Raw genomic sequence first — 13,462 nt, 5'->3', positions numbered from 1 at the left:
ACATTAGTACAATGAGTGAACCTAATTCTTGGTTATAAACACACATTAGTTTCATAAAATACAAGATACGCTTTTATCAACGCCACAAGAGAACATCAACTTGGTTCATGACCCTGCCCACAAAGACCTGGTGGTCAAGCTCAGCCATCGTCTTCACGCAGGATGGAGGCATGAATTGACCACTCAACATGTACCGTCTATTATTGGGTAACTTTCGAGTAATAAATAACTGAAACTGGTTTCACAGTTTTTCTATATTAGTAGTAGAAGGACATGCGTGAGTGAGTGAGTGATGCCATTGAAAGAAGTGAGTGAGTGAATTTGGATTGATGGGGCTTTGAACAGTAGTTAAGTTATATCATGATGTGACATTTTGATGTGGGAGACCCGAAGTGATGCAAGTCTTTGTCATGTAACACTTGATTGATTAAGTGAGTGAGTCAGTTGGGTTTTCCGCGCTTTTAGCAATATTCCAGCAGTACCACGGCGGGGTACACCAGAAATGGGGTTGACACATTGCACCTTTGTCAGGAATCGAACCCGGGTCCCGGACGTGACGAGCGAATGCTTTAACCACTAGGCTACCCGTCTGCCCCATAACTTGAGTGAAATCCACGAGCACAGGTATGGTGCTGGCAGTAATAAATGAGGTGTGGTGTTAAACGTCGTGTTCAATAGTGTTACACTAACATAGGGACGTGCATGCACGTGTCTGTTGCTACTTGAACCAGTCCGGACTTATGCAGGTTTTATAGCGCTTGCCCACTGAGACACCATGCCACAGTTTAACATGGATATCCCATTTAGACACATTATAACGTTTTTTGGTATGACGTGGCAGGGACACACAAACACACACACACACACACACACACACACACACACACACACACACACACACACACACACACACACACACAAGCACACACACGCTGATTCGAGATTCGAGATTCAGATAGTTTTGTAATAACCATGCTCGAAATTACATTTTCGATGTCAGTGATGTCAAAAATAAGTGATTTCTAAAATGAACAGATTTAATACAATACCGTTCAACCTACGATGGGTCTGCCATGACCATCCGTCATCTCGGCTCTCCATCCAGCATGTAGTTGCCCACTCAACCGGCTGCGAAGTCCTTGTTGGGCAGCATTGTGCGCGAGGTTGTGATTCTCCTCAGGATCAGCCAGATGGTCGTACAGCTCCACTCCATGAAGCTGGTCCCACTGAGGCATGTAGTGGGGCTTGCTGAGGAACGTCACCCATTCAGTGTAGCGATACCTGGCCGTGGTGATCGTGTAGCCCATGGCTGACGTGTTGTTATACACTCGTGGGTACTGCGAGAAGGCTGCGGTTTTCCACGAGGGCAGATTTGGGTGCTGCAGCAGAGGAACTAGACTCCTTCCTTCTGTGCAGGCGTGAGTTGAGGACGAGTCTACTTGACACGTAGGCAGTGTGGGAAGACCTGCTGCTTCTACTAGAGTTGGGAACAGGTCTACAAACTCTGTCAGCTTTGTTGTGCTCATCCCATGGTCCGTCATCCCTGGGACGCGGATCATAAGAGGCGAGTGGGTGGCGATGTCAAAATTGGTCTGTTTGCACCATTCCCCATGTTCTCCCAACTGCCAGCCATGATCGCCACAAAATGACACTATCGTGTTGTCAGCTAGACCCTGATTCTCCAGTTCATCTAGAACCCTCCCGAGTTCAAAGTCCATGAAGCTTACAGCGCTGTAGTAGGCTCTGCGTAGTTGTTTAACCACCTGGTCAGGCAAGGTCGTGTTTGGGTTGCCGGATGCATTCAGTCGGGCTATGTCAGCGTACTCCCTAAGTTCACTATATGAACTCCAGGCAATATTAGGCATGCCGTCAGGAGCGTGTGGGTTGGGTGGAAGATCGATGGAGTCTTCTGGGTAATAATCCAGAAAGCGAGCTGGGAATTGGAAAGGCAAATGGGGCTTGTGGAACCCAACTGCCAGGAAGAAATTCTCGCCATTGTTCGCCTTTTGGGCGATGTCCTTAATGACTTGCACTGCGTGGTCGGCTAGCATCGTGTCCTGCAGGGCATTGTGGCTGTCCAAAAGATTATCCGGTACTGCTTCCCAACTTGACCCGTAATTACTGGGTTGATAGTCATCATAATATGTCTCAGACCACGATAGAGGATCATTTCCTCCTGAAGCCTTGCCCGGGTGGAATATTTTACCAGCTCCAATGCTGTGGTAGCCGTGGTTCTTGAAGAACTGGGGAATGGTCGTGAAGTTGCCGGCAGAGTCTCTAAAGTAGGTGTTAATGTCATACACGTGGGTGGTGTCAGGACGGCGCCCAGTCAGCAGGGAGGTACGGCTCGGGGAGCATAGAGCCTGCTGGGTATATGCCCTCTTGAAGACCATGCTTTTACTGGCCAGGCCTTCTAGATTCGGGACGTGGATTAGTGGATGAACTTGAGATGGAAGGAAGAAGCCATTGTACATGGGCAGCTCTGGACGCAGGTCATCGGCGACCAGGAACAAGACGTTCATCCGGGCGCTGACGCAGGAGATGAAGCAGACGACATATATTCCAAGCTCCATGTTTGCGTCTTTTCTGTCGTTGGACGACTTAATTGTGTGACAGGTTTAAGGTTACAGTCAAACAAGACCACCTTATATACCTTGTCACGATATAGGATTGTCTTGTGCCGAACAAAAAGTAGGACACATGTCTGCATACGTACGAAATGATAACGTCTAGAGCGAGTGTAAGGAGAGCGAGAGAGATATAAGGGAGATGGAGGGTGGAGAGGGAAGAGAGAGAGAGCGTGAGGAGAAAGAGAGAGAAATAGAGAGAGAAAGAGAGGGCGAAAGAGGGGAGAGAAGGGGGTATAGAGAGTGGAGAGAGACAGATCATGTTACCGAAGAGAACTAAGTCATTTGAGCGAGAGAGAGAGAGAGAGAGAGAGAGAGAGAGAGAGAAGGGAGATAGAGAGCATGTGAAAGCGAGAAGAGAGCTATTAAAGGGGAGAGAGAGTGGACAGCGCGAAAGAGAGCGAGAGGAAAGAGAGCGGGAGAGAGAGAAGGGACATATAGAGGGTGGAGAGCGAGAGGATAGAGAGAGAAAGAGAGAAGGGAGATAGATAATTGAAATAGCGAGTGAGAGTGAGAGGAGAGAGAGAGAAGGGAGTTAGGGAATGGGGAGAGCGAGAGAGAGGGCGAAAGAGAGAGAGGGGGAGATAGAGTGGAGAGAGCGAGAAAGAGAGAAGGAGAGGGGGAGATAGAGAGAGAGAACTAACACGACGATGGACCGTTGGGCCTCCCAAGGCCAACATTCACCATTCAATTTGGCATTAACATTAACAACAATAGCCATGTGTATATGTGTATGAAAGTGTGATGCAACGTTCAGTGCTCCAGACCACAGGACCAACCATTTCCTCGGGAGGAGAGAAAGTAAGTCTGAACGAGGGATGGAGACAGAGCAGACAAAGGAGAGATGCACGTTCTAGAAACAACGGAGGATAGCGTATGTGCATATGTTGTTTGCACAAAGGATGATTTAGTGAGCTTGGGAAAGACTTTGTTCGATCAAAGCAAACTTCACGAATAAACCTCAAATATTAACCAGTGTATTAATGAAGTAATACAGCCATTAGAATGTTTCGCTTTTAACATATTTAATTTGGAGTCTCTGTATCTGACCTGTTTACTTGGTAGCTTTTATTCGTTAATCTGAAGTTATCTGGTTTATTGATGAATCACTGTATTCACGAACGCACATGGTTGATGAATTAATGGCAATTACTTTAAAAGTACCTTTCTCATATTCAAAACAAATATTTGACATGCCTAATATGAGTCACAAGCCAGGGGGGGGGGGGGGGGGGGGGGGGGGCAGTTGATGGAGTGGACTAGCGGGGTGCGGAAGAGGGACTGACTGGGTAGAATAAACATCCACAGAATATACAACGCTTTCAATTCACAATATCACATAAAATGTAATATATTATTCGTCGTTTTGAATACCACACAAAGGCGTTCATATATAACAGTATAACCCAGTGTTCCGTCCTATGCAACTCCACCAAACAAACACAACGGACACTGATAAACCCCCTTGTAGCGGCAGCGACTGCGTATCTTCGCGACTGGTTCTGGGTACGCATGACGGAGCGTCAGTCACTTTGAACGCGCGAGAGGTGCAAAAGAAGGGGGTCGGTGACATGTTTACCGCGCAATAGGATATGCTTTTATTTCGAACGATGAAGGAAATGACAGTTTGTAAATCTTATGAGTCATATTCTCCTGGATGTACAAGCTGCTGAAACAGTCACGTCACATATATTCCAGATCGACTTCACTGGCAAGGTAGGTACTTATTCTATCTTATGTGGCAGGCATATATTTTGAATATTGTAAATAAGTAAATACATAAATGATCTCTGTGTAGTGTATGGAATCCTAATTCATCGCTGTGTGTTTGATGCTGTCCACTACAGTGAGAAACAGATGTTGAATAAATACCTTTAACATTACAACACTCCATACAGATCAATAGAAAATACGTATAGATTAATAGTAAATAGGTTCAATTGTACAACACCTCATACAGATCAATAGAAAATACGTTCAATTGTACAAAAACATGTATAAATCAATAGTAAATAGGTTCACTTGTACAAAAACATGTATAGATTGATAGCAAATAGGTTCAATTGTACAACACCCTATATAGATTGATAGCAAATAGGTTCAATTGTACAACACCCTATATAGATTGATAGCAAATAGGTTCAATTGTACAACACCTTATATAGACCAAAAGTCAACTGGTTTAATTGTACATTACCCTATACAGATCAATAGTGAATAATTATGTTCAATAGTACAACACATTATATTGATCAATAGCAAATATATTCTGTGTAGATCAATAGCAAATAGGTTCCAGTGTACAACACCCTTTGTAGATTAATAGTAAACAGGTTCAATTGTACAACACCCCAAACAGATCAAGAGTAGATAGGTTCTGTTGTTCGACACTCGATCCATATTTTAATACATATTGAGTGAGTGCGTGAGTGAGTATGGTTTTACGCCGCTTTTAGCAATATTCCAGCCATATCACGGCGGGGGACACCAGAAATTGGCTTCACTTATTGTACCCATGTCGGGAATCGAACCCGGGTCTTCGGCGTGACGAGCAAACGCTTTAACACAACCTTTTCATCATCGCTTTACACCCACTTCCAACAATCACATTCCGCAGTGGAAAGTAGTCCGCTGTTTGCTCAGAGTAATCAAATTTCTTTCGGGCGGCACGTAAAGAGACGAGGGCCACTTTATGAGAGAAGCACGCGGATGAGATTGGGGGGAGGGGAAATCAACACACAGGCTTTTATGGATGATAGTTTGATCGTGAAAGTTGAGGAAAAAAATAACCTCAGATCAAGGTACCACGGTGATCATAATTACAATGTTAATGATATCCCAAAATTAGGAATGCTTTCATGTATAATAAAATAGCTATGCTTTTGACGTCTTGATAGAGTTGATATGACGCTAGGGCAACTTGGTAAAATGATTAATTGTACAGCGAATTATGCCTGATGACCCAGGCCACCCAATCTCCAATTTGATGTGATCGCCTCCGTGGTCTAGTGGGTAGACCCTGTGCCCGGAGTGCAAAAGGTCAGGAGTTCGATCCCCAGAAGCGTCAAACCAAAGGCGATAAAAGATTATACTTGTTGTTACCCTGCCTGGCGCTCGGCATTAAGGGGCTAAAACAAGGACTTCTCGGATCGGAGTCAATATATTGTGTATGACAGGGGTATCCATGTTAAAATGGGGCATTTCTTAGTGGGCTAGCTCTAAAAAACTGGCATTAGTCCGGACAGGTGCACACACACACACACACACACACGCGCGCACGCACGTCACTATGTACTAGTACTGTGCAATTACCTTGAACGCGACCTAAAACCCAATTTCACCTCACCTCCAATTTGGTGTCAGCATTTCTAAATGAAAATATACATACATTTCTAGCAAATTTATTTTGCCTAATAAAGTCGATATATTTAATTTAATATCATAGATACGAATATGACATTTTGAAGCTCGATAGTCACATGTTGTCGTTGTGCAAAGGCATTGAAACCTGTTCATTGTCATGTCATATTAGGCCACAAAGTTGCGCGTATATCTTGTGACTGCTCCGGGCAGCAATCACGGCTCTGCATCTCCTCGGCACTGACTGGATAAGTGTAGGAATTCTGTCCTGCGGAATTCTGCGCCATTCTGCTTGTAACGCGTTGACCCCTTGTGGGAGTGTCTGCGACGTCTTCTGACGTTGACGTACACGTCGATCGAGTTCATCCCAGAGCTGTTCGATTGGGTTGAGATCTGGAGATCTCGACTGCAAGGGCAAGTCGTTGATGTTGGCATTGTGAAGGTAGTCTACCGTGACACGAGCTGTGTGCGGTGGAGTGTTGTCCTGTTGAAACAGCTCCCTCTGGCGGTCAATTATTGGTAAAAGGTGAGTTTGAAGAATTTTATTTTGCGATTCATGAAGCGATTTGCTTTCAAATTTCCCTGAACCACAACCAAGTCAGACCTCGTGGTGTAGGATATGGTCCCCCACACCATGACACTACCGCCACCGAAATTGTCGAATTCACGTACACAATGTGGGGTAAAACGCTCATTTCGACGACGATAACACTGCAAACACGAAAACGTCGTTTTTTCGTATATGGTCACTGGACGGGAAAACGACGTTTTTGAACGCTTTCAAACCATCGTGTTTCCGTCCAAATGACGGCGTTATTTACATCGGAAGTTACTGAGAGAGAGAGACAGAGAGAGCGATATCATCAAGCTCCCCTTCACTTGATTGACATTGACATTGTCAATCAAGCAACAGCTTCTATCGGTATTTCTACTTCTCAGATTTTCATTGGTCAGTTCTCGCGTGTTAGATTACAGGCCCGAGTTTGACGCTGTACTCGTAGCACTTAGCGTAAGTGCTGAGTTCAATCGTTCTGCGTATTATTTAATGCCTTGTCCAAATTGCGAAATGTTTCTTTGGATTTAGTGACACCACTATTTGACAGTGATACATAAACACATTCTCATGATAAGGTCGAAATCGTACAATGTCGCTTAAATTCATGGCACGTACTTGATCGGGTATTGGAAAACGATTAATACTTTAACAAGTTATATAATCGTCAAATACGCAAACTAATATCAACCTTAATCATTTATTTTTTGTAGACGCTGATCTTGGTGTGTATTTATATGCATATATATTTTTTCGATATTGCTTGGAATTAAGGAAACTATGTTTATTTATAATATAAAGGTTCGTCTACTTTCTCATTTGCACATGGCACTTAATACAGTGATATTCTTAATGTTATAATGTAGGCGACAATGTTTTGCTATTGTAAACAAATTAATGTCCAATTCCAAACTGGTGATGCCTTTTTAGACTGATGCTTAGTCTCTAAAAATATACAACTCCATATAACTCCAAATAACTCCATTCAAATTGAAGAGGAGCCCCAGTGAGATTTGAGAATCAGAGATGAACCTGGGGAAAATCTAACTTGCTTCATATAGGGCCTTTGTATTATAGAAAGGCTAAGCGAAAGGGAAAATGATATGTTTCAGGGGCTTAGAGACAGACAAGTGTCAATTCTATTGATATCTAGGCTGCCACCCAAACCGATCCATACGGGATCCGAAAGCTTATTGTATGCTATGTAGTCATATAAAAGTGGACCAGAATTATACATTGTTTTGCGCGCGATTGTGTTCTTACATTTACTTTTAAGTCAGGAAAAATGTTTCAAAAGAAGAATTGTTAAATTTAATTATAAAATGCTTCCTTCACATATTAGATACTGGTAATACTATTCATTCTTCTATTTATGTCATCTATATATATTTAACGAATGGAAATCTGTAACTAAAGTTTATCGTAATTTTCTGCACCTCGCACCTGCTGAACAGTTGAACTTCTTAATGACATTGTAAAATTCCTGGCTGCTCCTCTATCTATGATGTTTAGACGGAGTAAATCTATTGTGTCATATATAATCTCTGTTTACTGATATCTAATATGCAAATATTGTAAAATATTTACGATGTTTTAAACGTGTAATTGGATTTGGTTTTGTTTATTTGTTTTTTAACGCTGCACTCAGCAATATTCAAGCTATATGACGGTGGTCTGTAAATAATCGAGTCAGGACCAGACAATCCAGTGATTGAAATCATGAGCATCGATCCACACAATTGGGATAGATGACATGCATCAACCAAGTTAGCGAGCCTGACCACCCGATTCCGTTTGTCGCCTCTTACGACAAGCACAGTCGCCTTTTACGACAAGCATGAGTTGCTGAAGACCTATTCTACCCCGGATCTTCACGGGTAGGAAGTTCATGTATCTCACATTACAGATAGACTAGGCATTCCTGCAATTCCAAAGTAACACTGCATGGCTAAAGTACGAAGTTTGTCTTCGTATTCTTGAAGATATCACAAACAGACAGTCAAATATATGAAACAATGTGCAATAAAACGCCCAATCATAAAAATCGCTGATACACCTCTTTCCCCGTTTGCAAAATAGTTAATCTTTCTTCAGCTTGAAAGAAAAACAGGACCTGTTATTTTATTCAAAACATAACATTGACGCTTAATTGTAGGATTATTGAATCTATATATATACTATAGATAATGGTTCCAAGGCTGCAAGAAACTAGGTTGACATGGTGACATAGTACAGCTGTATGTCTTATCTCCTTCCCAGTCCACCACGTCTGTGATAGTGAAAAACATTCACCAAAAAAGGCAGCCATGTTGTGGCACCGCTTGACGGTTGTGCTGATTCTAGTAAGTACACACGTCCATTGCAAAAGGAAAAATGTATTATTTCTAGTGGCAGATGACATGAGACCAGATCTGGATGTATATCAAGGAAGAGACTCTCCCTCCCCCGTCAGAGAGAAGGTCCACGCCCCAAACTTGAACTCTCTGGCAGGGAAGAGCCTTCTCCTCCGTCGTGCTTACGTCCAGCAGTCAGTGTGTTCCCCCAGCCGCACCTCCCTCCTCACTGGGCGCCGTCCTGACACCACCCACGTGTACGACCTTCACACCTACTGGAGGAAGGCTGCTGGCAACTTCACAACCTTACCCGAGTACTTCAAAAGACATGGCTACAATACCCTAGGCTTTGGGAAGATCTTCCATCACGGAGACGCATCGGGAGATAATGATCCAGTGTCGTGGTCGGAGCCATGCTATGAAACCAGACCAAAGGTGAATAGCTTTGCTGATGATGGGAATTCATGGCGCGCGGTACCAACGTCTCTCTTAAACAGCAATTCCCTCCAAGACACCGTCACTACAGACATGGCAATTCAGAAGTTGAAGTCCATTGCACCGAAAGCTCGATCTGGACAGGAACCCTTCTTTTTAGCAGTTGGTTATCACAAGCCACATCTTCCATTTGTCTTCCCGGAGAAGTTTCTAAGCTACTACCCAGATCAATCCATTCACGTACCTCCCAATCAGTACGCCCCTCTGGACATGCCCTCTCTCGCTTGGATCACGTACCCAGAGCTGCGGCATTACAAAGACATTGCTGCTCTGAATGCAACAGGGGCGCCAAATACAACCCTGCCAGCCAATGTAGTAAAGAACCTGAGACGAGCCTACTACAGCTGCATCTCCTACATTGATTAGGAACTGGGAAGGGTCCTAGCAGAACTGGAACACCAAGGCCTGGCAAATGACACAATCATATCCTTCTTTGGGGACCATGGATGGCAGTTAGGTGAACACGGGTTGTGGACCAAACACACCAACTTTGACATAGCTACCCATGCCCCTATGATGATACATATTCCCGGACTCACCGACCAAGGAATACCGACAGAAGAGCTTGTGGAGTTTGTGGACCTGTTCCCTACACTGGTTGAGGCAGCTGGTCTGCCGTCTCTTCACGTCTGTCCTGAAGATTCCTCCAAGGTGGACGTGTGCACAGAAGGACAGAGCTTCCTCCCTTTGATCAAGCAGCCCAAAACTGATAATTGGAAGAAGGCTGCCTTTTCCGAATATCCAAGACACTCCCATGGTCGCCACAAGCTGATGGGTTACTCGATGACGACCAGTCTTTATCGCTATACCGAGTGGGTCGGATTTGATGCTACTCATTACAAACCCAAGTGGTCAGTGTCTTCTGGTGCGGAGCTGTACGACCATTATCAGGATCCACAAGAGAACATCAACTTGGTTCATGACCCTGCCCACAAAGACCTGGTGGTCAAGCTCAGCCATCGTCTTCACGCAGGATGGAGGCATGAGTTGACCACTCAACATGTACCGTCTATTATTGGGTAACTTTCGAGTAATAAATAACTGAAACTGGTTTCACAGTTTTTCTTTATTAGTAGTAGAAGGACATGCGTGAGTGAGTGAGTGATGCCACTGAAAGAAGTGAGTGAGTGAGTTTGGATTGATGGCGCTTTGAACAGTAGTTAAGTTATATCATGATGTGACAGTTTGATGTGGGAGACTGATGCAAGTCTTTGTCGTGTAACACTTGATTGATTGAGTGAGTGAGTCAGTTGGGATTTCCGCGCTTTTAGCAATATTCCAGCAGTACCACGGCGGGGTACACCAGAAATGGGGTTGACACATTGTACCTGTGTCAGGAATCGAACCCGGGCCCCGGACGTGACGAGCGAATGCTTTAACCACTAGGCTACCCGTCTGCCCCATAACTTGAGTGAAATCCACGAGCACAGGTATGGTGCTGGCAGTAATAAATGAGGTGTGGTGTTAAACGTCGTGTTCAATAGTGTTACACTAACATAGGGACGTGCATGCACGTGTCTGTTGCTACTTGAACCAGTCCGGACTTATGCAGGTTTTATAGCGCTTGCCCACTGAGACACCATGCCACAGTTTAACATGGATATCCCATTTAGACACATTATAACGTTTTTTGGTATGACGTGGCAGGGACACACAAACACACACACACACACACACACAAACACACACACACACACAAGCACACACACGCTGATTCAAGATTCGAGATTCAGATAGTTTTGTAATAACCATGCTCGAAATTACATTTTCGATGTCAGTGATGTCAAAAATAAGTGATTTCTCAAATGAACAGATTTAATACAATACCGTTCAACCTATGATGGGTCTGCCATGACCATCCGTCATCTCGGCTCTCCATCCAGCACGTAGTTGCCCCCTCAACCGGCTGCGAAGTCCTTGTTGGGCAGCATTGAGCGCGAGGTTGTGATTCTCCTCAGGATCAGCCAGATGGTCGTACAGCTCCACTCCATGAAGCTGGTCCCACTGAGGCATGTAGTGGGGCTTGCTGAGGAACGTCACCCATTCAGTGTAGCGATACCTGGCCGTGGTGATCGTGTAGCCCATGGCTGACGTGTTGTTATACACTCGTGGGTACTGCGAGAAGGCTGCGGTTTTCCACGAGGGCAGATTTGGGTGCTGCAGCAGAGGAACTAGACTCCTTCCTTCTGTGCAGGCGTGAGTTGAGGACGAGTCTACTTGACACGTAGGCAGTGTGGGAAGACCTGCTGCTTCTACTAGAGTTGGGAACAGGTCTACAAACTCTGTCAGCTTTGTTGTGCTCATCCCATGGTCCGTCATCCCTGGGACGCGGATCATAAGAGGCGAGTGGGTGGCGATGTCAAAATTGGTCTGTTTGCACCATTCCCCATGTTCTCCCAACTGCCAGCCATGATCGCCAAAAAATGACACTATCGTGTTGTCAGCTAGACCCTGAGTCTCCAGTTCATCTAGAACCCTCCCGAGTTCAAAGTCCATGAAGCTAACAGCGCTGTAGTAGGCTCTGCGTAGTTGTTTAACCACCTGGTCAGGCAAGGTCGTGTTTGGGTTGCCGGATGCATTCAGTCGGGCTATGTCAGCGTAGCCCCTAAGTTCATTATATGATCTCCAGGCAATATCAGGCATGCCGTCAGGAGCTTGTGGGTTGGGTGGAAGATGGATTGAGTCTTCTGAGTAATAATCCAGAAAGCGAGCTGGGAATTGGAACGGCAAATGGGGCTTGTGGAACCCAACTGCCAGGAAGAAATTCTCGCCATTCTTTGCCTTTTGGGTGATGTCCTTAATGACTTGCACTGCGTGGTCGGCTAGCATCGTGTCCTGCAGGGCATTGTGGCTGTCCAAAAGATTATCCGGTACTGCTTCCCAACTTGACCCGTAATTACTGGGTTGAGAGTCATCATAATATGTCTCAGACCACGAGGCAGGATCATTTCCTCCTGAAGCCTTGCCCGGGTGGAATATTTTACCAGCTCCAATGCTGTGGTAGCCGTGGTTCTTGAAGAACTGGGGAATGGTCGTGAAGTTGCCGGCAGAGTCTCTAAAGTAGGTGTTGGAGTCATACACGTGGGTGGTGTCAGGACGGCGCCCAGTCAGCAGGGAGGTGCGGCTCGGGGAGCATAGAGCCTGCTGGGTATATGCCCTCTTGAAGACCATGCTTTTACTGGCGAGGCCTTCTAGATTCGGGGCGTGAATTGGTGGATGGACTTGAGATGGACGGTAGCGGCCATTGTACATGGGCAGCTCTGGACGCAGGTCATCGGCGCACAGGAACAAGACGTTCATCCGGGCGCTGACGCAGGAGATGAAGCAGACGACATATATTCCAAGCTCCATGTTTGCGTCTTTTCTGTCGTTGGACGATTTAATTGTGTGACAGGTTTAAGGTTACAGTCAAACAAGACCATCTTATATACCTTGTCACGATATAGGATTGTCTTGTGCCGAACAAAAACGTAGGACACATGTCTGCATACGTACGAAATGATAACGTCTAGAGCGAGTGGAAGGAGAGCGAGAGAGATATAAGGGAGATGGAGGGTGGAGAGGGAGAGAGAGAGGGCGTGAGGAGAAAGAGAGAGAAATAGAGAGAGAAAGAGAGGGCGAAAGAGGGGAGAGAAGGGGGTATAGAGAGTGGAGAGAGACAGATCATGTTACCGAAGAGAACTAAGTCATTTGAGCGAGAGAGAGAGAGAGAGAAGGGAGATAGAGAGCATGTGAAAGCGAGAAGAGAGCTATTAAAGGGGAGAGAGAGTGGACAGCGCGAAAGAGAGCGAGAGGAAAGAGGGCGGGAGAGAGAGAAGGGACATATAGAGGGCGGAGAGCGAGAGGCGAGAGAAAGAAAGAGAGAAGGGAGATAGAGAATGGAAATAGCGCGAGAGAGAGTGAGAGGAGAGAGAGCGAGGGAGAGAAGGGAGTTAGAGAATGAGGAGAGCGATAGAGAGAGAAGAGATAGAGCGAGAGTAAGAGAGGGGGAGAGAGAAAGAGAGAGGGGAGATAGAGAGTGGAGAGAGCGAGAGAGAGAGTGTGTGTGTGGAGAGAGAGAAAAGGGAGATAGAAGGTGGAGAGCGAGAGAGGGC

The 13,462-nt window shown here is 45.3% G+C and overlaps 4 protein-coding genes across 4 annotated transcripts; 2 read left to right on the top strand and 2 right to left on the bottom strand.

Moving 5' to 3' along the window:
- Positions 1–1,052: 1,052 nt before the first annotated feature.
- LOC124152531 (iduronate 2-sulfatase-like) lies at positions 1,053–2,573 on the bottom strand. Its single transcript, XM_046525494.2, has one exon. It carries the CDS (start codon positions 2,571–2,573, stop codon positions 1,053–1,055), a length of 1,521 nt encoding a protein of 506 aa, XP_046381450.2.
- Positions 2,574–8,846: 6,273 nt separating this feature from the next.
- On the top strand, positions 8,847–9,734 carry LOC125378802 (iduronate 2-sulfatase-like). Its single transcript, XM_048394772.1, has one exon. It carries the CDS (start codon positions 8,847–8,849, stop codon positions 9,732–9,734), a length of 888 nt encoding a protein of 295 aa, XP_048250729.1.
- Positions 9,735–9,884: 150 nt separating this feature from the next.
- On the top strand, positions 9,885–10,391 carry LOC124152532 (iduronate 2-sulfatase-like). The gene has a single exon (XM_046525495.2). The coding sequence runs from the start codon at positions 9,885–9,887 to the stop codon at positions 10,389–10,391; it is 507 nt and encodes a 168-aa protein (XP_046381451.2).
- An 807-nt stretch (positions 10,392–11,198) lies between these two features.
- On the bottom strand, positions 11,199–12,719 carry LOC124152533 (iduronate 2-sulfatase-like). The gene has a single exon (XM_046525496.2). It carries the CDS (start codon positions 12,717–12,719, stop codon positions 11,199–11,201), a length of 1,521 nt encoding a protein of 506 aa, XP_046381452.2.
- Between the last annotated feature and the right edge of the window lie 743 nt (positions 12,720–13,462).

The sequence above is a fragment of the Haliotis rufescens genome, unplaced genomic scaffold, assembly GCF_023055435.1.
Source record: "Haliotis rufescens isolate VD_foot unplaced genomic scaffold, xgHalRufe1.0.p SCAF_13, whole genome shotgun sequence".
NCBI lineage: Eukaryota > Metazoa > Mollusca > Gastropoda > Lepetellida > Haliotidae > Haliotis > Haliotis rufescens.
This window is presented reverse-complemented; position numbering and strand designations above follow the sequence as displayed.

Coding starts and splice junctions, on each gene's coding strand:
- LOC124152531 (XM_046525494.2), bottom strand. CDS start 2,573: ATGGAGCTTGGAATATATGTCGTCTGCTTCATCTCCTGCGTCAGCGCC.
- LOC125378802 (XM_048394772.1), top strand. CDS start 8,847: ATGTTGTGGCACCGCTTGACGGTTGTGCTGATTCTAGTAAGTACACAC.
- LOC124152532 (XM_046525495.2), top strand. CDS start 9,885: ATGATACATATTCCCGGACTCACCGACCAAGGAATACCGACAGAAGAG.
- LOC124152533 (XM_046525496.2), bottom strand. CDS start 12,719: ATGGAGCTTGGAATATATGTCGTCTGCTTCATCTCCTGCGTCAGCGCC.